At 35.2% G+C, this 23,847-nt stretch overlaps 1 protein-coding gene across 3 annotated transcripts in view; it reads right to left on the reverse strand.

Annotated features, from left to right (window-relative positions):
- The window catches only part of EML5 (EMAP like 5), a 197,919-nt gene that overhangs the window by 117,356 nt on the left and 56,716 nt on the right, over positions 1 to 23,847 (reverse strand). For all 3 annotated transcript variants that reach the window (XM_044664992.1, XM_044664993.1, XM_044664994.1), the window contains exons 11-14: positions 20,046 to 20,213; positions 19,066 to 19,172; positions 6,852 to 6,970; positions 5,451 to 5,637 (exon numbers count right to left, since the gene is read on the reverse strand). In XM_044664992.1, coding sequence (XP_044520927.1) covers positions 5,451 to 5,637; positions 6,852 to 6,970; positions 19,066 to 19,172; positions 20,046 to 20,213 — 581 coding nt within the window. The remainder of the gene's footprint in view (positions 1 to 5,450; positions 5,638 to 6,851; positions 6,971 to 19,065; positions 19,173 to 20,045; positions 20,214 to 23,847) is intronic.

Here is a 23,847-nt window from a genome sequence, read left to right on the forward strand (position 1 = left end):
AAGAAAAGCCAATGACTTCATGAGACATCAAGATTTTTTTTTAAAAACTCAAAAGACTGACCCCCCCCCCAAGAAAACAGAAAACAACTCACAGGAAAAACAACTGACCTAGAAAATCAATCATAAAGAGATAATTTTAGAATCCCTGAAATTACCTGAAAGCCATGAATGAAAAATGTCTAGACATCAAATTTCAAAAATAATAAAAGAAACGTAGAATTATGCTAAGAAACTCCACATCCATTACCTTATTTGATAACTTTCTGCTAGGAATACTTTCCCAAAGAGTTCAAAGATAAAAAAAAGAAAGGTCTTAAGCACACCACGATATTGATAGTAACATTTCATATTATATGAAAAACTTGAAACAAAACAGTTTGGTATGAGGTAAATGAATGTAGTGGAATATTACTGAGCTTAAAAGAAACAATAAATAAAATTAATATAGAGAAGCATTATATAAATTGAAGTAAGCATAAAAATAATGATTTAAAGTGAGAGAATGGTAATAATAAAACAGCAAAATTGAATACTATTAAATTAAATGACCAAGACTAGTTGCAAAGAGATGGAAGAATGTATGTAAGTCTCTTATTTGTAGATTTGGGAGACTTGGTTGTGGAACACTGCACAAGATGTAAGGCAGTCAATGTGCTGGTATATTTTGATGAACCAGGGGCAAATCTGTTTTATAAGTGTCACTGGAATTTGGTGAGATGAGACTCATGACTAAAATATAAACCCAAAACATATACTTTATTAAAAAAGAATGGGAGGGCAGCTGGGTAGCTAAGTGGATTGAGAGCCAGGCTTAGAGATGGGAGGTCCTAGGTTCAAATCTGGCCTCAGACACTTCTCAGCTGTGTGACCCTGGGCAAGTCACTTAATGCCCATTGCCTAGCCCTTACCACTCTTCTGCCTTGGAACCAATACACAGTATTGATTCCAAGACGGAAGGTAAGGGTGAAAAAAAAAGAATGGGACAGACCTAAGTGATTATGTATGTAAATTAACATGCACTGTAATTCACACTTAGGAAATCAAAGAGCCAGAAGGAATAATTATTGAAAATATTTAGGTAAAGATCAATGGAGGCAGAAGTAGAAGCTATATTGCTGAGACCATTTGGACAAAAAGAAGAAACAGATGATGAGTTTTGAAAACAGAACAAAATATTGACACAAAAGCATTATATAGCAGTGATGGGAAACTTCAATTATCCACACATTGGCTGGATTCTTTGCCACAGACTTTTCTTAAAGAAGAGTGGCTAACAATATCTTACCTTGATGATAATTTCATTATATAAAATGAAGAAAAACCAATGATGGGAACTGTATGCTGGATCTGATTCTTACCAATAATAAAATGGCTGCTGGGGAAGAATCTTAGGAGATAAATCACTCTGCCTTAGAATTTGTGATAAAGAGAAAAACGCTGTACATAATCTCACATGATCCTAAAGTATCAGGGGAATAGATTTCAAAGGGCTTAGAGACTATGAAGAAGAAAAGAGGAAGATATGTTAAGAAACTGATATGGAAGTAGAAGAATCATATTAACCAACTTAAGTTCTTAAAAGGTCAATAGAGAAGATGGAAGTATAGGTAAATATGGTAAGATGAACATGGAAGAGTGGCAGTCTTATGAGAGGAACATTAGGAGTGCTCAGGTTCAAAATGAGTTGAGGCTAATGAAGAAACTATGGATGACAAGAAGTTTCCGTTACAGACACCAGTCAATCTTCCTGGGAACAGAACCAGGTACCCATAGGGAAGTAACATGGGAGCCTTAGATCATTGCTGTGACAGTTTCATTGAATAACCTGTAGGACTATGGCATAGAGAAGGGGAAGATGTTGAAGAAAGGCCTTAGGAAAGAAACATTTGGGCTGATCCAAGATTGGAAGCCAGGCAGCCTGATACCACATGGCAGAAATGTGTGCCAAGGCTACAAAGTCAATTCAAAGGAGAAGACAACCAAATTCATTATTTAGACAGATGTAGTTACAGAGACTGATCCAGAGGCCTAATAGTACTTGAGGATAAGGATACTCTTATGGAACAAAAATTACTTATTCATTTTATAAAAACAAGTTGTTCAAAGTCTTATTAAAAGACAACTAGCCACAAACCAGCAAAGATGAAATAAGATGGGAGCAGACAATATTGGAAGGTTGTGGAAAGAGAAATCCAGTAATATATTGTTAGTGGAGCAATGAATTCATATAACCATGTTGGAAAACAATTTGGAATTTCACAAATAAAATGCCTGAAATGTCCACATTCTTTGACCCAGAGATTCCATTACAAGCCATACCATAAGAGTGTTGTTGATAAAAGAAGATCTCATACACACCAAAATACAAAATGACTGGGGAATACATCTAATATACTTTTTTTGCTACTATTGTGATTCAGAAAAGGCTAAGAAAACTATAGTGCATTAATGTAATTGAATGTTACCGTACTCTAAGAAACAATATGGTAAGTACAGAGAAGCATAGAAAGCTTTACAGCAATGATACAAAGTGAAGCAAATAAATCTGAGAAAACAATATATTATATAAAGGCTATTTTTATAAATATATTTATATTATATTATATACTAAGGCTATATTATATAAAGGCTACAATAACTGTAAATATTAAGAGCCACCTCAAAAACCTGAAAATGAAGGTTAAAGGTTCTCTAAAGAATAAGCATTGCTCCAAAGATGAGATATGAGAAGGTACTTCTCCCCACCTTAACACCTTTGCAGAAGTGAGAGAACTATGGAGGTAGAACATTGCATATATCTTCAGATTTTTTTCTCTGTATTGATTGGTTATGCTGATTTTTCTCTTATTTCTTTTTTGAAAACAAACAAACAAACAAACACATCTTTGTTATATGAGATGGCTCTCTGGGAGGGAAGAGAAATAAAGGGGAAAAGTTAGGTGATGTAAAAATAAAGAGAAATAAAATCTATTTTCCAAAGACTAAAATAATAAAAATGAATACTATAGTGTTAAAGAAAACTGGTCCAAAAATATGGAAAATGAAGGGTCGCCCCATGATTGGGAAAGGGCTGAACAAACTGTGGTACATGATGGTGATGGAATACTATTGTGATATAAGGAATGATAAAACTGGGTGATTTCTATAAGAACTGGAAAGATCTACATGAACTGATATGGAGTGAAATAAGCAAAACCAGGAGAACATTATAAACATTATAAACAGTAACTAAAACATTGTGGGATGACCAAATATAATAGACTTTGTTACTAATAGTAACAATAATAATGCATTGATCCAGGACAATTCTGAGAGACTTATGAGAAAGAATGAATGCTATCCCACAGCTAGAGAAAGAACTACTGGAGTAGAAATGCAGAAGAAAACAAAAAATTTATTACTTGTTTATATGGGTATATGATTTGGAGTTTTGGTTTTAGAAGATTACTCTATTACAAAAATGAATAATATGGAAATAGGTTTTGAGTAATAATACATGTATGACCCAGTGGAATTGCTTGTCAACTCTGGGAGGGGGAGGGGCGGGAAGAGGCAAGGGAGACAACACAAATCATGTAACCATTGGGAAAAAATATTTTAAAAAACTGGCTAAACTGAGGGAAACCATTTATTTAAGAAAATATTCATATAATTAATTCCAGTCCACTAACCATAGGTGAACAGGAGGTTTTTGATTGGCTGTGGCAGAGAAATCAGAACTGAAGAACATTCAAAAGACATTAGCTGACCTTGTCCCTTCCACTTTTTGACTCCTTCCCTTTAACTGACTTCTTCCTATTGTTAGCATGTCAGTGAGAAAATAAAGACAAAACTGAAGAAAGGTCTTTCCATTTGAGATCAGCATATGGACTATATTTATTCTTTCATTTTAGGTGAGGAAGCTTAATCTGTAGATTACAATTTTGTGAGGATCTGAAGATCAGGAGAACAAATTACCTGACAACTCTAAAGTCTGAGAGTTGAATCCATGCCAGATTTTATAAGTCAGCTATGTAGAAATCAGGTATACCTCAGAGACAGAGGTGGTAAAGGAAAGAAATGTACTCTCAAAGTAACTATTGCTTTGTCAAAGCCAGGGGTGGGAGCCCACAAAGAAATGGATAATTTCTTGAAATATATTTTACTGTTTTTAGAATCTCTACCAAAATAATTCTTCATCTTTACTGAGGTCAGACAGTATTAAGTGGTTTGGTAAACTCAATCTTTAAAAAGAAAAAAACCCTTTAACTTATTTATAAAGATGTAAAATTCTTTAAGAATACTCAAAGAAAAGCATCATTAAGTATGTTTTCTAGTTTCCAACATGGCTTTTGTTATTTCTTTTAAAGTAAGCCAGAATGTGTTCCTATTTCTATTGCAAAATGAGAACGCTTTTTTCTATTATTTACAAAATGTGTGGCAAGAGATTTGCTTTATTGCTTAGGTAAGATAGTCTAGATCAGTGATATTCCCAAAGTGGGCCCCACCGCCCCCTGGTGGGTGCTGCAGTGATCCAGGAGATGGTGATGGCCACAGGTGCTTTTAGCTTTCCTATTAATTGCTATTAAAATTAAAAAAAAATTAATTTCCAGGGCACTAAGTAATATTTTTTTCTGGAAAGGGGGTAGTAGGCCAAAAAAGTTTGGGAATCACTGGTCTAGATTCATGATGGCAAATCTATGGCACACAAGCCAAAGATAGCACGCAGAGACCTCTGTGGGCATATGCATTCTCCCCACCAGAGTTAATTACTATGAAAGGCAGAAGGACTCCACAGAATTGCTCCCTTCCCCCTCTCCACTGTGCTTCCTTGCCCCTCTGCCCAGCAGCCCAATCAAAGTGGAGTACTTGGGCCACTTCCCTCTCCCTCTCTACTTGTGCCCTCCTTGCTGCTCTGCCCAGTAGCCCAATTGAAGCACTTATTCACACCCTGAGTAGAGTATCCAGACCACCCCACTCCCTTTCTCCCTCCCCTGCCTGGTATAAGGTGGCAAGCTAGGGGATGGGGGGGGGGTTATGTCATGCAGTATGGGTAGACAGACACAGTATGCAGTGGGGGTTTGGGGTATAGCATGAAGTCTCTAAAAGGTTCACCAGCACTGGTCTAGATTAATAGATATTCAGACCTTTTTTTCCTTCCTCTGGGGAAAAATATTCTTTAGTTTGCTATTTTAAAGGGAAATGCCTTAATGATGTTCTTAATCAAACTGTAAACTATAATTTTATGTTTAAATAGAATATCAAAAATGGCTTCTAGAAATCAAAACAGAATACATAGATTTGTTACTCTGTTCTGAAATCCATTACATTTTAAAAATCTAATTCTTAAAAGTCCTCTTGATTCTTCATATTGATATTCCTAATTTTAAAATATAAAAGAAGTCTAAAAATAAATGAATTAACACATTTCTCTCACTCATACACAAAACCTCCTAAAATGCCTAACCCACCTGGCCTGTTGCCACATAATCTTTTAAAGGATGAATTGCCAGACACAGAATGTCATCATCATGACCCAGATAAAATCGTTGTGTATTCTGTTGTCGATTATAAATTACACCCACAGCTGCAACATGGTACACAATTTCACCAATCTGAGTGTAAAACAGATTACTCCGACAATCATAACCTCTGTAACTAATATAGAAAAAGAATAAATCATATTAAATTAAGTTTTTACTTTAAACAATCTACATAGGATATGCATGCTATTATATTAAATAAGCTTAAAATGATTATTAACAATTCAAGGAAGATATTGCTATGTCAAAGCACAATCATCTATAACACAATTGAACTAAAAAGTACTAAATCACTAGAACTAATATGACTTTCTTCAGCAAAAAAGAATCTTATATAGAATATACTTAATTATTAGAATATGCTATATAACACACTAAGGTAATATATGGCAAACTTCCTAACACTGAGAACTGTTCAAAAAACCCAAAAATATAAACTTCAAGCAATGGCTAAAAGACCATTTTTAGGTATTTTATAGATGGGTTTTTTGCATCAAGTAGGGCTTGGACTAAATGATTTCTTAGTATCCTTTAACCTCTAAGATCCTATGACTTTATGAGTATACTTCCACAGTTGCAGCAAAGAAAAATCTTTCTGCCTCACTTCTGGATTTCTGGTCAGAACAGAGCATAACTGAACTAGATTTGGATGCTTTTCTGACAGAAGGATCTCTAGCACTTATGTATGTTTTTCAAAGGCATGCATAGGAACTAAAATCTCAGAAACAAATACAGTTTATTATTAAAGGAAGTAAAGCTTTCTTCATAGTGAATAATATAAAATCTTTCATTTTCCTTAAATAAAATTCAAAAAGGGATTTCTTGGTATAGCAGATTTTTTTGCTTTAATGTCTTTCTAGAGAAAGGTTGAAAATATATAATATATATATTAATACTTAAGAATTATGAGAATAGTAATAAGAAGAAAGACTATACAGTATAAGTATACTAGGCTAAACATGAGAATCATGATCTGCCTAGGTTTCAAACACAGTCTCAAGACTTTGGTGCCTCTTGTATAGTAAACTGCTTATCGTCCTCAATTCAACCAAGTCAGAGGTTCAATTTGGTAGTAAAATAACTTTTTGGTTATGAGAACTAGATCAAAAGCTAAAATGAAAACCTCCCAACTACATTCATTTTTTCTGGTTCTTGATGGGTCTGCTGCTCTAGTTAATTCAATGAATCATAAAGTGACCCAAATCATGTATGCTTATGGCACTCTAATTTCTTATAATTGATTTGTTTTCTCCTGCCTATACACAGTTTCCCATTTATATAAACTATTAAATTTGTTACGGATATGAGAAAGTCTAGATATTCTCTTACCCATGTACAAAATGTAATCGTATACTCTGTCCTGGGGCTCGTGCTCTTCTTTTAGATGTAGCATTCTTGTGTTTCTCTCTGCACTGCTCTTTAAGTTGAGGTAGATCTTCTTTGTAAACCTTTAAAAATGAACATATAAAATACATACACATATGTATATATTAAAACAAAAATCTATTTACATTGTGTAGTAAGTGAAATAGCAATCCAAGCCATGTATATAATGTTCACTATCACTAAAATGACATCTATTACACTATATAAATTCCATATCTATTCAATTGGTCAAAAATTAGCTATTTCATTAAATTAAAATCTTCATAAGTTTCCTTATATTGATATGATCGATGCTATAATAATAATAGTTGGTATTTGTGGAATGATTTGAGGTTTATAAAGTTTTACTATATACATTACTTTAATTCTCACAACAATCCTGTGAGACTGTCACTAAATTTTTTTTATCCCCATTTTACAAATGAGGAAAGCAAAACTAAGTGAGATTAAGAAAAAGCAGAAACTGAATCATATTTTTATTTACTCCATGTTCAACTTTCATCCCATTACACCATGCTGATTAAAGTTATATTATAGTTTATACACACACACTAATGTATATGTATGTATGTGTTTATCATATAACAATATTTCAATGGATCAAAGATCTCAACGATTTGAGTATTCCATGTTGCTCTAGTGGTAGAAATTACAATCCATTCACAACATCTTCAACTTGAGTAAATTAGAGATTCTTGTCTGTATTTTTGAATCTGTCTTCAAGATAAAGTCTATATAATAGGATGGGAGTTTTCCCCAAAGTCTTTTAATACTCAATGAGTAGCAGTACAATATGCAGGCTGACAATCTGCTATTTTTCTTGATATGTGATTGGTCCACCTGCTTTTCCCTTCATAAACCTCTGGGAAGTCTTTTACATCATGGATACTTAACCTTTATTTTTATTTTTGTCATGGATTATTTTGGAAGTCTGGTAAATATACTCTTTCTCAGAATGTTTTATAACTACATTCATTACTAAAGGAAATGATAAATTTCACTTAGAAGTTAGTGGAAATAATGATTTCCCCTGCTCCCCAAATCAAAGTTCCCAGACCATCTGTTAATCCCTTATTTAAGGACCTCTGTTTTATACTATTTCTTGTGTTCAAATTATTGCTGGTAATATTTTGCTGCTTACTTAGATCTACCATGCATCTCTCAATCTTCTGATGACCATAAAACGATTTTTTAAAACTAGTGTTCCATGATTTTACCATATATCATCTCTGGAAGAATGTTGATGTTAAAAAAAATGTTTCTGTCTCAGGGAGAAGCTTGGACATGTTGAATATGTTGAATACTTTCCCAAAAGCAAGTACTCTTTTTCCTAGTCAATTCTGAGCCTAGCTCACTGTCCATTTGCACTGTTTATCTCAGCCCAACTCCATGTCATAGTCTAGAAAATAGTTATTTTCATCTAGTTAAAATTTTCAAATTTAGATTGCTAAGTCAAGCTCTTAAATAGTTATAAACCTCATTTGGGAGGCTCTGAAACATCCTTGGATATGCTATAATCAGTACAATATCATCTGCAATAATAATAATTACTAGCATTTATAGGATTGCAAAGCAGTTTTACAACTATCTCACTTGATCCTCACAACAACCATGGAAGGTAGGTGCTATTATTATCCCTATTTTACATATGGGGAAACTGAGGCAATTTAAGCTACTTATTCAAGATTCACATGACTACTAAGTGTCTAAGGCCAAATTTGAATCCAATATTTTCTGATCCACGTCCAGCACTTTACTACATCATCTAGAAGCTTCTATGCTTTCTGTGAGACTCTCTTGCTTTACTCTCAATAGATAATTATTTTGGCTCTAACCTAGATATCCCCCAAGACAATAACAAACATCTTTGGAAAGTGTTTCATTGTTTATGCTTTGTTTGAAATGAATAATTAGAAACTGCTAAACAGTCAATCAATACGTAATCATTCATTCATTTAATTAGTTATAAGATTGGGTTAACCTAGCTTGCCTAGACTGCAATGTGCAATAGCCCAAATGCACTGTAGAACATCATGAAAATTATGGCCCACCTTATTTCTAGTCTGGGCAGTTCATCTCTCCTTAGGCAGCCTGATGGCCACTGCTGCCACCTTCTCCTCCTCCTCCTGGGAACTCACCATATCAGTGCCAGACTTTGTGCAGACATCTGATCAGTTTAAGCCCTACTACAGCTCTCAATTCAACTCAAGCAATACACTAACCTCAACTTCCTTTACAGATTAAAAATATAATCCCCACCTAACTCATCAACAAATATTTATTAAGCATTTAATATGTGCCAAGAACTACATACATAATATCTGTGGTTGCATGTTTTTATGTTTTTAATTTTAGTATTTTTACATTTTATTTTCCCAATTACATGTGAAAATAATTTTATATTAATTTTTTAAAATTGAGTTCCAAATTCTTTTCCTCCTTCCCCCTCCCCTTGAGACAGTAAGAAATCTGATATAGATTTTACATGTGCAATCATGTAAAACATTTTTCCATATTTTAAGAGTTGTATCTTTCAAGGAATTTAGTATGATCTTAATAAGATGGAAGAGAACTTTTAAGGCAGCATCTGACCCTCAAATTAATAAAGCTTTTCCACAAACAATATTAAAATGCCATCCCTCATCCATCTCCACATCATGCTAAGGTATACTTCTCATTTTATAGCACCTTGTTTTTGTTTTGAATTTCCCCATTAGAATGTAAGCTCCTTGAAGGCATGCCTGTTTTCCTCATCTTGTATCCCCAGGGCACAGCATATGCCAGGGAAACAGTAACTGCTTAATAAATGCTCTCTATACATCTAATAAAGAGTAAGATCTTGCTTTATCTGCACTTTTTAGTCAATTGTGAGATCATAAAAATGTCCTCTACTGCAGAATATTAATTATGAAAGGTTTCTTTTTTTGTACTTTTGTCAAGGTTTTAGTCATTGCAGTTGTATCTGACTCTTCATGAATCCATTTCAGATTTTTTGGGCAAAGATATTAGAGTAGTTTGCCATTTCCTTCTCCAGCTCACTTTATAGATAAGGAAATTGAAACAAACTGGGGTAAAGTGACTTGCCACACAGCTAGTAAGTGTCTGAGGTCAGATTTGAACTCATGAATATGACTCCAGGCTTGGCTCTCTGTCCACTATGGTACCTAGTTTCTACTTAGTGAAACATAAATTCAGTTTATTAACTTTGACACTTGATACATGTTTAGAATATTTTGTAGAGACAGGAGATTAGAAGGCTTCACTGACACTGATGTTCTCTTGATCACATTTTCAGTAGTAATAGAATCCATAAGTTTTTTCATTTTTATTTTTATTATGAATTAAAACCAAAAAACGAACATTACATAATTTCAATATACAAAGAACAAAAAAGAGGGATTGTATATAAAGCTATGATCCTCTGTTACGTAGTTTGTGTATTTAAAAAAACTGCCTTATTTTTATTTCTTTCTGGACTTTCCACTCTGAATAATATTTTTCAATGTTTCTGATCCTTTTTTTCATGTTTAGAACTACCAACCAATTCCCCTTGGCCATTCATGACTTCAGTATTCAGTATTTTTCTCTAAGCTCTCTTGAGAATCCTTCTTGATTCTGTGTCACTTCCAGGAAAGATCTCCATCTCTGCATACTACTTTTCTAATCTTAATTTTCTTTACTACTGTTGTTTCTTCATTATGAAAGACAATTGGAGACTGAGATGTTATGAGTTCAAAATGTGATGGCTCTACTGCTAAAGATGAAGAAAATATTTGTTGCAGAAAAGTAGAGCTATTTTTATCATCTGCTTAATCTTTTTAAAAAAAATTTTTTTAAACCCTTACCTTCTGTCTTAGAGTCAATACTGTGTATTGACTCTAAGGCAGAAGAGTGGTAAGGGTAGGCAATGGGGGTCAAGTGACTTGCCCAGGGTCACACAGCTGGGAAGTGTCTGAGGCCAGATTTGAACCTAGGACCTCCCATCTCTAGGCCTGGCTCTCAATCCACTGAGCTACCCAGCTGCCCCCCATCTGCTTAATCTTGGAAGGTTAATTTTAGTTTACACTGAACTTTCTGTAAACTTATTTTTATTTCCATTGTTTCTTGCTGTTTAGGTGGTACTGCTCACAGTTTTCCATTAGTCTTTCATAATATTACCGTGGCTACAATGTTTCTCTGTTTTAGCAATGAGACGAAAAGTTTACTGTCTGAAGCAGTTCCCTGACTCTTTTTGGCCTCTGTTATGAACGATCTATTACTCTGAGTAAATTTCTATATGAAATTATGACTCATGTTAATATATCCTCTTTAAAATATTTTTAGTTTTTCAAAATCTGTAGCCTGTTTGAACACATATCATTTGAACTGTTTTAATCATATGCCATATCTTCTCAACTTTTTTCCTAATTTACCATTTAATTTGGTCTTTTTTGGCTTTTGGGAGATTGGATATTCCTATCTCTCTTAGGCTTGAAGTGCAGTGATCACTTATAGGACCAATTCTGTTTACCCAACCTCGGGCAGTGGTCACTTCCTCATGTAGCCTGCATCCAGGGGATCGTTATATTGAATTCTGCTGCAGCTCAGAATTCTTGCTCTCAAGCAATCCAATAGCCTCAGCTCCCCTAGATCAGAGATTACAGATGTATGCCATCACACTCAGATGGTTCAGAAATGGCTCCCTGTGAGGAGACTATAGGTGAGGTATCAAGAAGGAACATAAGCCCTCAAAAAATCTCAAGGTAGGCAGTTTTTTACTCACAGGTATGCAAGGCTGGCTCTTCAGTCTTTCTATACCAAAAGCAAGCATAGGAGGCATCAGCTCAGGTGTACAATGGGGATACATACCCCAATTTACAGCCCAGAATACTGGGTCTCTGCCCTTTTATCTGATTGATGTTGTTGGGCAGATTTAAATAACTTAATTAGGAGTGGGGTTTTGAGGCAGTCACCAAGTGGCCTAGACTGTGACACAAAGGCACTGTAATTAGGACAATTTGTTAACATTGCATGCTTGGAATAGTTGTAGTTTCCTAAAATGATTATGATTGGGAGAACCTTGCATTCATTGCCTAAATTAAGCTGATAAAACCAGTTATTATGTATGAAGGAACTTCCCAGTACATAAGCAGGTCAATTAGTGGTCAAACACACCATTACTTCTATTCCTGGTTAAGATGGCGGCAGAGTAAAAAGCAGCTACTTGACCTCTCCTAAACCAAAACATACAGGACTCCTCAAGAAGACATAAAAACAAATCCAGAGGAACAAAAGGACCCCACAACAGGGCACAGCATTGGAGGTATATGGGATTGGGGCATTTCCATGCTATAAGGGGGTGAAACAGCTCTCACTAAAACGCAAGCTGAGCAACCCCCTCCCCCACCCCACACCACCTACAGAGCCAAAGCCAGTGCACAAGAGCTAGAGCAAGCTAGGGGCACCCATTAAGTCCTTGGCAGCTACCTTGGGTCACCAGGGCCTGTTCCTGAGAGCAGCAAGACTTAAGACCCCAAGAGGCTAAAGAATGGGTGCGGACTTTGAACACAGACCCTGAGTGCAGGCACAAGCACAGGCTCTTGCGTCCACGGATCCTGAGCGCAGGAGCGGACTTGGATCCTGAGCACAGGAGTGGACCTTGAGTGAGAACCCAGTGCAGAGGGGTGCACGACTGTGGAAACAGCTCCCTGAAACTATTAAGGGAGCCTCAGACAGAGGAACAAACAAGGGAGCCACCAGGAGGCTTGACCCTGAGAACAACGAGATCTGAGACTTCAAGAGCCTAGAGAGTGCAGAGACTCTGAGTGTGAGGAAAAACCTGAGAGAGCGCAGGGCTAACAATGGCAAGCCATTCTCAAGAACCCCAAAAGAGAAAGATCATCAAGAAGAAATCTGTAACATTGGACAACTTTTACACAGAGAAAGTCCAGACAGTAGAGCAAACAGCAGAGGAGATCAAACAAGTAATCACATCCAAACCTTCCCAAAATAGTGAAAATTGGTCACAAGCTATTGAAGAGTTCAAATCTGAGATGATGAGAAAGATGGAAGAGATCTCGCAAGAAAATAACAGTTTAAAAGGCAGAATTTCCCAAATGGAAAGTGAAGCAAGTCAATTGAAGACCAGAAATGACCAGATAGAAAAGGAAAACCAAAAGATTATAACCGAAAACCAGTCCCTAAAGGTTAGAATTGAGCAATTAGAAGCTAATGATCTCTCAAGACAGCAAGAACAAATAAAACAAAGTCAAAAGACTGATAAAATAGAAGGAAACATGAAATATCTCAATGAGAAAGTGACAGACCAAGAAAACAGGGCTAGAAGAGACAATTTGAGAATCATTGGTCTTCCTGAAAAAGCAGAAATTAATAGAAATTTGGACTCCATACTAAAAGAAATTATTCAGCAAAATTGCCCTGAAGTTCTACAACAAGAGGGCAATATAGACATTGAAAGGATCCATAGATCACCCTCTACACTAGACCCTGAAAAGACAACCCCCAGGAATATAATAGCCAAATTTAAGAGCTTCCAAGTAAAAGAAAAAAATCTTACAAGAAGCCAGAAAGAGACAATTCAGATATCAAGGAACACCAATCAGGATCACACAGGATCTGGCAGCCTCCACACTACAAGACTGCAAAGCTTGGAATATGATATTCAGAAAGGCAAGAGAACTGGGTGTACAACCAAGGATCACCTACCCATCAAAACCAACTACATACTTCCAGGGGAAAGTTTGGGCATTCAACAAGATAGAAGATTTCCAAGTATTTGCACAGAAAAGACTACAACTAAATGGAAAGTTCGATATCCAACCACAAAAATCAAGAGAAAGATAAAAAGGATTAAAGTTTACTTCAACAAAATTTAAAATAATTAATCCAAATAAGAAAGAATAGGATGAATACGTCATAACAAGAATGAAGATGGATTTATAACAAATACTAAGAGGTGTCTCATGTCCTGCAATTTCTCTCTGAATGAGGATACAGACTGCAGAGACCTCAAAAAAGCAGAAGAAATTGTTCAAGTTACATTTTCAAGGGCACTCAAGAGCACAGCAATAGTAATTTGCTCACCCAGCTGTCAATTGCCATTATATCCTAAGAAAAGAAGAGAAAAGGTCATGGGAGAGACATAGATAGGGCTCTCTGATTCTTCATATTCCTACAATTTTCTTCAACCAAAGAACTGTGTATTTGTCCTGAAAAAAAAGTGAGCATATTCACTGAACTTTTTAAGACACTCCAAAACAAGAGGGGAAAACTAAAAACTGTTGGTGGAGAGATGGCCCCAAATAAGGAAGATATGGATTCAAACCCTTTCTCTGCCAATGGCTGGCTGTGTGACACAAGTCAATTCACTAAGCCTCTAAAAGTGAATCTACTCTGTAAGAGTGTAAATTACATATCTGCATTAATCAGGAAGAAAAAGAACTTTTCACACCCAACACAAGTGAAAACAGCTCTGGGCCACCCTGGCCTTCACCTTCACCACAACTGGAAAAGTTCAGAAACCATGGTAACTCAGAATTTGCTCTTAAATGGATTGCTGACGTAACCTTAATGAAAGCTAATGAACTGACTGATTAGCAAGCACTTCTCCAGGACCTACTATGTGCCAAGCCTGAGACTAATAAAGTAACCATGATGGAACCTTGAAAGGCCCCTTCCACAAGAGAAAATAATCATGAATGAGAAAAGGAGTCCAAATGTCTATTAGAATGCTTCTAAAACTGTACACTCTTTTTTCTTTATTTCCCAATGATTATCAGCTCCTGAAATTCAGTATGCATTTACTAAATAGTTTCTCCTGGTTATTCTTCCAATGGACTAGAGGTATTAGAGACAGGGAGAAGGCAGGAACTAGCATTTTTAATGCACTAAAATTATCTGTCCTTTCTTTGTAGTTTATGCTTCATCAGTTAATAAAAACAAAACATACTTTAAAAAGTAAAGGAAACAAAAAAAAAAGAAAGGAATTAGAAACAGGCCAATCCTCACACTCCAATCACTAACAAGAAGTTTCTAACTATTAAGATATAGCTAATTTCACTGTTTGTGAAAATATTCAGTGTGCACTACATTTAGTGCCTGCAGCATATAATTCATGGTACAATGGTCTCGAGATTTATGTGAGTGTCTTTAACTCAACTTTCCAATATTTTTCACTGTCCTCTACTGTGACTATCTCTACATTGAAGTCATGGAGTATCAGAGTGAATGCTGATTTAATTTGGAGAGTCTAATCTAGATCTGTATATAATTTCTTTATTTTCACATTTTCTGCAACAGGTCATGATGATAATGATAATGACAGCTAGCATTTACATAGCTTTCTAAAATCTGTAAAGACCATATATCTCATTCAATCTTCACAAAAACCCTTTGAGATTTTATGCTACTATTATATTCATTTTACACAATAGGAAAATGAGGCTGAAAGAGGGAAGTGATTTGCTCATAGTCACACAGTGACTGAAATTAGGTTCTTCCTCATTTCAAATCCAGTGCACTCTGTCTATTGCACCACCAAAATCATAGGTCTAGAGTCAGAAGACACCTTAGGACAGTGATGGGTAAACTTTTAAAAGAGGGGGCCAAAGGAAAAGAAATGCTCATCTGTCAGTCTGTTTCTAAGGCAACTCTTTTGAAATTTCTTTGTCTTGTATCCTAGTCATTGTATTCGTCAGATTAGGAATAATGTCACGCAGCAGGATGAACATTTCAGGGGGCTGCATGTGGCCCGCAGGCCCTAGTTTGCCCATCACTGCCTTAGGGACCATGTAGTCCAAATCTGTCATTCTGTAGATGAATAAAGAAGGTCCACGAAGCTTAAGTGATTTGCCTGAGGTCACTCAAGGATTAGAGATAGAATTCTAGCTCATGTCCTGTTTCCAAAGCCAGTGGTTACTATACCATGCTGCTTCCTATATGTTGACTATATGATTGAATTTCTTCAGGAAGATCTTTTTGCTGATGTTCCTTGCTCTATTTCAATGAACAAAGAAAATAATTCCACCAATTCCCTGACACTCCTCTTAAGGTGAAATTGTGATTCATTTTATCATTTACATTTATTAAAATATTGCATTTATTTCACATTTTTTGTTTCCCCACCACTTCCATTTGTCTGACTACCACTACTACTATTCCCTATCAAAGCTTTCCATACATATTTATTTATTTATTTGGGTTTTTTTTGTTTTTTGTTTTTTTGTTTTTTAACCTTTGTACTTCGGTGTATTGTCTCATAGGTGGAAGAGTGGTAAGGGTGGGCAATGGGGGTCAAGTGACTTGCCCAGGGTCACACAGCTGGAAAGTGGCTGAGGCCGGGTTTGAACCTAGGACCTCCTGTCTCTAGGCCTGACTCTCACTCCACTGAGCTACCCAGCTGCCCCTTATTTGTTTGTTTTTTAAAAACCCTTACCTTCCATCTTAGAATCAATACTGTGTATTGGCTCCAAGGTAAAAGAGAGGTAAGGGCTAGGCAATGGGGGTTAAGTGACTTTTCCAGGGTCACACAGCTAGGACGTGTCCAAGGCTAGATTTGAATCCAGGACCTCCTTTCTCTGGGCCTGACTCTCAATCCACTGAGTCACCCAACTGCCCCCTCCATACACATTTAAATGAAGGAAAGGATAGAGCTACTTCTTTGAAAACTAAAAGCATTTTAAACATTACAAGAGCAGAACAAATTCTCAAAGGTAGTTCTCTAATGGATATTAAAGCAAAAATGCTGGCAATCAAAGAAAAGATAAGTCCCTCCCCAAATTAGAAAGAAATTCCTCTAACCATTTTCTAAAAAAATGACTCAAGATGTCTTTTTTATTCATTTTACAGATTAGGAAAATGAGGCTGAAAGAGGGAAGTGATTTGCTCAGAGTCACACAGTGACTGAAATTAGGTTCTTCCTCATTTCAAATTTAGTGCACTATCTATTGTACCACCAAAATCATAGGTCTAGAGCAGGGGTCAGCAAAGTATGGATCCACCTCCGGACCGGCCAGTCCGGGCAGATCCTCAGGATGTGCCCCAGGGGGCCCTTCAGCCCCTGCTCCATATTCCAGCGCCTTCTGCCTCCATCCTCCTCCTTCTGCAGGCATTTATAGCTCTCACAGCCAAAAAGGTTGCCGACCGTTGGTCTAGAGAGTCAGAAGACATCTTAGGGCAGTGAGGGGCAAACTTTTTAAAGAGGGGGTGTTATTGCCAAACTGTTATTTTTAAAAATGATGAAGGCTGATATAATGAGGGAAATTAGTATTTTTATTAAAGCCATGTTGATAGAATAAATCAACCACACACCTGTAAAAAATTCAAATTCCTGCCTCCACCATTTTCTTACATACCCTTCCTACTCCTCTCAGGTCCCCAGGAGCCCGCTCGGGTAGCAAAGAGGGTGTCTCCCATCCACCCTCTGAATTTAAGCTGTGCTATACATTGGTTCCCGTTGTCTCCTGTTTAATCGGAAACTCATTGGATCACGGGGAATGTAGTCTCAAAGTCCCCACATGTCCACAGGAAGTTTGTAAGATACTTTTAAATGGCACCTCCCTGAATTCCAAACACACAGGGGCCAAAGGAAAGGAAATGCTCATCTGTCAGTCTGTTTCTAAGGCAACTCTTTTCAAAATTTTCAAATCAAGGCTATTCAAAATATCTGTCTGTGGAGGACATCTTTTTAAGAAATTAGCTTGAATGCTTGTTCAAAATTTTCAATGTTAATTTTGTAACAGTTGATATCTGGCTATCCTTTTTTTTTTTTTTTTTAACCCTTGTACTTTGGTGTATTGTCTCATAGGTGGCAGACTGGTAAGGGTGGGCAATGGGGGTCAAGTGACTTGCCCAGGGTCACACAGCTGGGAAGTGGCTGAGGCCGGGTTTGAACCTAGGACCTCCTATCTCTAGGCCTGACTCTCACTCCACTGAGCTACCCAGCTGCCCCCTGGCTATCCTTTTTATAAATACAGAGTGAAAACTTTCCCTACTACATCTTTTAAGTGTCAGCTAGGTTATACTGACAATAATGTAATGTCTAAAATGCTGCCTTCTTTTTACCTTCTGGTTTCATTTACAGCAAGAAGGCTAGTAGCAGTATGATTCAATTCCAAAATTATGTTTTTAGGAAAAAAACTCATTGGTTCTTGGACAAAGATCTCACATTTAGAGAATGAAAGGTCAAATTAACATTTGGGGATGGTTTTGTAATACTATGCTTTCTTCTACTTTTTGTCCCTTTTTTTGCCAATTTGTCAACCATTATTGCAGAAGTAGAACATGTATACACAGATTGTTTTGTGCTTTACTTTATTTCATGAATTATGGTAGTCAAAGATTTTATCACATAACTACTATTGATGAGCCTCTCTATAGTTAGTTAAGCCAGCCCATGATTAACCAATACAACTTGTTGCCAGGTTCATATATGAAATCTGCCTGGTTTTAGCTCTGAAGAACAAGATGCCCTGCCAAGGAGAGGGTCATTGCCTCTAAACTCATCATGAGGCTGCTAACTCAAGTCTTGACTGATTCTACCTCTCTCAGCCTCCTTTCACTTCTGTTTGAAGGGCTGAAGGGTGGAATACCAAACTTTCCAATGCCTTCCTGTTTAGAGGGCATAAACTGAACTGTCAGATGACTCCACTTTGCAAATGCTACAAGTTTCAGTTCCACAAAAAAAGAAAACTCCTAGTCTTCTGATCCCATTTCCTCCATATCCTTGCTTTCTTTATTCCTTTTGTGTATTGACTGTTAAGGTCACTGAGATCTTTCTTTTTATTAACTATAACCCTAAGTACTTAGGATGTCTTAGGCACTTAATAAATGTTTATCAAATCAGATCAAACTTTCTTTGGATGTTTAGAACTTAAACAGAATTTTTGTTATTCTTGCATACCCTTCAAAAACCTACCTTTTTATAATGAGGCATTATAATATAATTTTATGGGAAATTCTGGTATAATATCCCAATAGTAATATATAACATATCATGATAAATTATTGTATTACATTATTAATAACACAAAAGAATTTATCTAATAATGAAATGATAACAAAGACAAGAAAAACAGAAGGAATAATATGAAACAAGCTAATAAAGGCAACTGGGAATTAAATTTTACAAGTGAAAATGTACATTAAGAGGGAGAATTACCTGTCGATGATATGTGATCTGAGTCTCTTGTTCAATTTCAGAGTCCAATTCTGGAACATCAGACTGATCTGAATCTGATTCATCACTATTAGAGTCAACCAGACTTTCTGTAATTTTTAAAAGGCATTTATATATTTAAAGAAGGTCAATTTTAAAAAGATAACATAAAATAATTAATAATAGCTAATTAGTATGAGGCAACATAAAGAGACAAAGTATAATGGATTCAAATGAAATCACCTATTCAAATACATATATAAGATGCCAGTAAACTATAATATAGGTAAATCTCTAATAGCTCTTAAAAAAACAACTCTCACTTTCTGTTATAATAATGACTGCAAGGCTAAGCAAATGGAGTTACGTGACTTGTCTAGACTTAGATACCTATGCAATGTTTAAAGTCATATTTGAATCTAGGTCCTCCCAACTACAGGCCTAGCACTCTATTCACTGTGCCACCTAACTGTCCGCAAATTCAATAGCTTTTAAATATCTTCATTGTCTGATATGCCAAAATTAAACATTAAAATTTGAGAGGATTTAACCTATAATGAATGGGAGAAATAGCTAAAAAAAACAAGGAATAGGAATGATTTTAAAGAGTAATTTGAATTTGTGAAACAAAGACATGGGATATTTAGATATTAATCTTTTCTCCAGAATACCTTATATTTTTGAACACTAGTACAAAAATTACATCCTCAGGGTCCAGTAGATAAAATGTCATGAAATTAACCTTATCTCTCATGCTCTGTAATGTTTCTAACTTCATGTTTCTAATAACACATACAAATATTAATAGTTAATATTGCTTAAGTTATGGTATTAAATTACTTCAAATATTAAAAACCTTTTATTTTGGAGTCATTATACTGATACCATTTTAAAGTTTTATTTTAAAGTTAAATATGTGTATATGTGTTTGTGATATATATATATATATATACTTATATGAAATTAAAAAATAAATTACTAACCTTGTGGTGCTATATGAAGGGAATCCTTTAGTTTCCTCTCAGGAATAAATTTCCACTGAAAGACAGAGTGATCTGCTCCACCAATAGAAATAACCCACTGATAATCATGTGACCATCTAACATTGGTTATATGAGCTGAATGACCAATATATTTTTTAAACTTGGCTCCTAAAATAAAAACATATACTTAGTCACAGTATTTCCTATATAATTACATGAAAACCAATTTAAAATCAGACATTATATCCCCATAAAACTAACCATCTTTCATTTCTCCCATTAATATTGCTTATGTACAACTTGTGAATCAATTGATTAAACAAGATATTAGTTAAGTCAAAAAGGTTTAAATCTCTACACTGCTAATTTTAAGTATGGCTGGGAAGACTGGCTTGGATTATAATCCTTGGATTATAATTTTTTTTTAAACCCTTACCTTCCGTCTTGGAGTCAATACTGTGTATTGGCTCCAAAGCAGTAGAGTGATAAGGTCTAGACAATGGGGGTTAAGTGACTTGCCCAGGGTCACACAGCTGGGAAGTGTCTGAGGCCAGATTTGAATCTAGGACCTAGGTTCTCTAGGTCTGGCTCTCAATCCACTGAGCTAACCAACTGCCCCCTTGAATTATAACTTTTTAAAGAACTGCTGAAAGACATTTTGAAATCAGAATTATTGATTCATCAACAAATATTTATTGAGTACCTACTATGTATTGAGCATAGTACTCCAACACCAAACTATCTGCCTGCATTCTGGTCTTTCTCTTAGCTATACTAGCACTGTTATTTCTGCCTCTGGTACTCTTGGCTATGATGGATATTTACCTTACCTTGCACAAAACCAGGCTATACAACTTTCAGGTCATCTCTAAGGTATGTCACCTGCACTCTTTTTTTTTTTTTTTTTTTTTTTTTTTTTACCTCCCAACAGAGTTTTTATCCACAGCATCTGCTCAGAACCAGACCTCCATGACAACTTTCTTGCCATCTCCAAGCCAGATATGAGTGCTCCCCCACATCCCATCAACTCCAACTCTAGCTTCCTTATGTGTTCTATTTATCTATTTGAATGTAAGTTCCTTGAGGGCAAGCACTGCTTGTTTCTGTATTGGTATGTATAGTCGTTAGCATATAGTAATCACTTAAATATTTCTCATTCATTCATTCTATAATCTAAGGGGATATAAAATATGTAACACGTGGTCTCAGTTCTTAAGCAAATGCTCTTAGATTCCAGGGACCCTTGGTGGTTCCCAAGATCCTTTTAGGTGGTACATGAAGTCAAACCTATTTTCATCATACTAAGATGCTTTCATTTCTAATATGGTAAATATTGCTGGGGAAAACCCACATAAATCCAAGCTCTTTGAAAGTCCTTAATAATATTTAGAAATATGAAGAGGTTCTGATGTCAAAAAGCTTGAGAGCTATTGCTGCTCTACGGAAACTAAGGGGAAATGACTTGTCCCATTTAACAAAGATAGTGTGTAATTGAGGTAAAATCAGATTCTTCCAACTCTGTAAGTAGGGTGCTCTTCTTGCTATATCGAGCTATTCTTCATATGTGTATTTCAAATAATAGATAATAAATATATGTAAGTAGCTGATGATGATCTATTTAGGGAGACTAATTATGAACAATTTTCTAATTCATAAAAAAATAATACTATATCTACCTTACAGGAGGTGTTATGAAGATCAAATGAAGTACTGTATATTATAAAATCCTTTAAAAACTATAAAAAATTATATGACTACATTGTCATCATTAACCTTTCTTCTGATTTTTTAGATGCATTTCATATTATGGGGTTAATATAGGACAAATTTCTTCCCAAAATGTTTAACTAAATTCCAATTAACCCAAAAAAGGGATAGGGGAACAGAGAGATTATTCTTACAATTTAAAATTTGAGGAGTAAAAATCAAACAGAAATTGTTTTTTATCAACTATCATTGAAAATTTTTCTAGAATACATTATTTTTCATAATGTAACAAACATGTTATTTTTTTTTCTGTCAATTCATAACCTTGCCTTAGTATTCACATTCTGATCAATTACAATATATGATATAAAAAACACAGAGAGCATGGTATATATTAAGTAGGCAGCTAAGGGGTACAGTGGATAGAGTACCAGGCCTGGAATCAGGAAAATTCATCTTCCTGAATTAAAATCTAGCCTCAGACATTTCTTGGCTGTGTGAACCTCAGCAAGTCACTTAACCCTGTTTGCATCAGTTTCCTCATCTATAAAATAAGCTGGAGAAGGAAGTGACAAACCACTCCAATATTTTTGCCAAGAAAACCCCAAATGGGGTCATAAATAGTTGGACACATCTGAACAACAAAAATGGGATAGTAAGCTGAATTTACAAAGTTTCTGGATAAATGCTGGAAAATTTATCTGCCTTTTAAACTAAGTCTGTAATTTCATCATTTTTGTTGTCTGTAATTTCTCATAAAAATTTGGCATAGTAAAAAAATTTGGATGAAGTTTTGGTTATTTGGTTTCCAGTTGGGTGAAATTTTACTGTGCATCACATATTCCCTTAGGCAATTATTTGATATTGTAAAATCCGAATAGTATTCCTAAAGCGAATTTAATTAAGTTAAGGTTATAGCTCTCAAGTATAGAATTTCTTTCCCTTTTTTATCTAACTTTATCTAAATTTATGTATTTATATATACATTATATATAATATCATATTAACAAGGTAAAATGCCTATTCATTTTTACACTTTTTTCCTAGTCAAGTGAAAGCGATTTATTTAACAAAAGAAAAAAACCACCTCTTTTTCCTCAAATGCCAAGTTTTCTCAAATATAGAATTTCAGATTATTCATGACTAATTAAAATCACAACTGTCAATATAAATGGTATTTATTATTTAATAGTGCTGTGTATAGATTAAATAAACTTTAGGTCTTAAAATAATTTAGCTACTTGCTAAATTTGCAGTGGTTTTTTCTCTTCATCATTGCTCTGTAAACCACCTATACTTTTAGCTATATTTAACTATAATACTTATAACTGAGAAATTTTATGTCTGTTAATATAAATGTCTAAAAGCAAATATGTTAGCCCCCCAAAATAAATTTTTATTAAAATGGAATAAATTGGATACACACAGCCTTTCTCTTTCCAAGAGCATTTGCTTATAACAAAAATTTTATTATACATTGTTTTAAGGCATGAAAAAGTTTAGGTCTATTCTTTCTTATGAGCCTTACCATAACACTATAAAGTTGGTAATTCTCATTATTATCTCCATTTTACTGGATGAGAAAATTGAGGCAAATCACAGAAAGGTTAAATTATTTCTAGGTTGCTGAGTAGGTATATAAAGCAGAATTTAAAATAAGGCCTTCCTGACTCCAAATCTAATATGCTCTTCCTTATATCACATGCTCTTCAAAGCTTGTTTTCTCTCCTGTGTTATTTAAATAAGTTCTGGGGTTCCATTTAGAGGCATTTGGGCCTCATTTGAGCCTTAAGATACGTAGATATATGCCAAACTTCCTGTGGATGTTTTAGGGACTTTGGAAACTACATTTCCCATGATTCCTCTTGTAAAATGGAGGCAGAGAGGAAGTGTGATGACATAAGAGAATGATATAAAAACTCCTGGGGATCATTGGGCACTCTCTCTTTCCTAGAAAGCAGCCAGGTGGAGGGAAGAAAAATAGCAGGTGGTTTGAAATAGCTTTTATCAGGGATGTGGTCTTATATATATATATATATATATTTTTTTTTTTTTAACCAACAATGGCCTTAATTAAATTATTACTTTTCCTCAT

This window comes from Gracilinanus agilis, chromosome 2 (assembly GCF_016433145.1).
Source record: "Gracilinanus agilis isolate LMUSP501 chromosome 2, AgileGrace, whole genome shotgun sequence".
In the NCBI taxonomy this organism is placed as follows: domain Eukaryota; kingdom Metazoa; phylum Chordata; class Mammalia; order Didelphimorphia; family Didelphidae; genus Gracilinanus; species Gracilinanus agilis.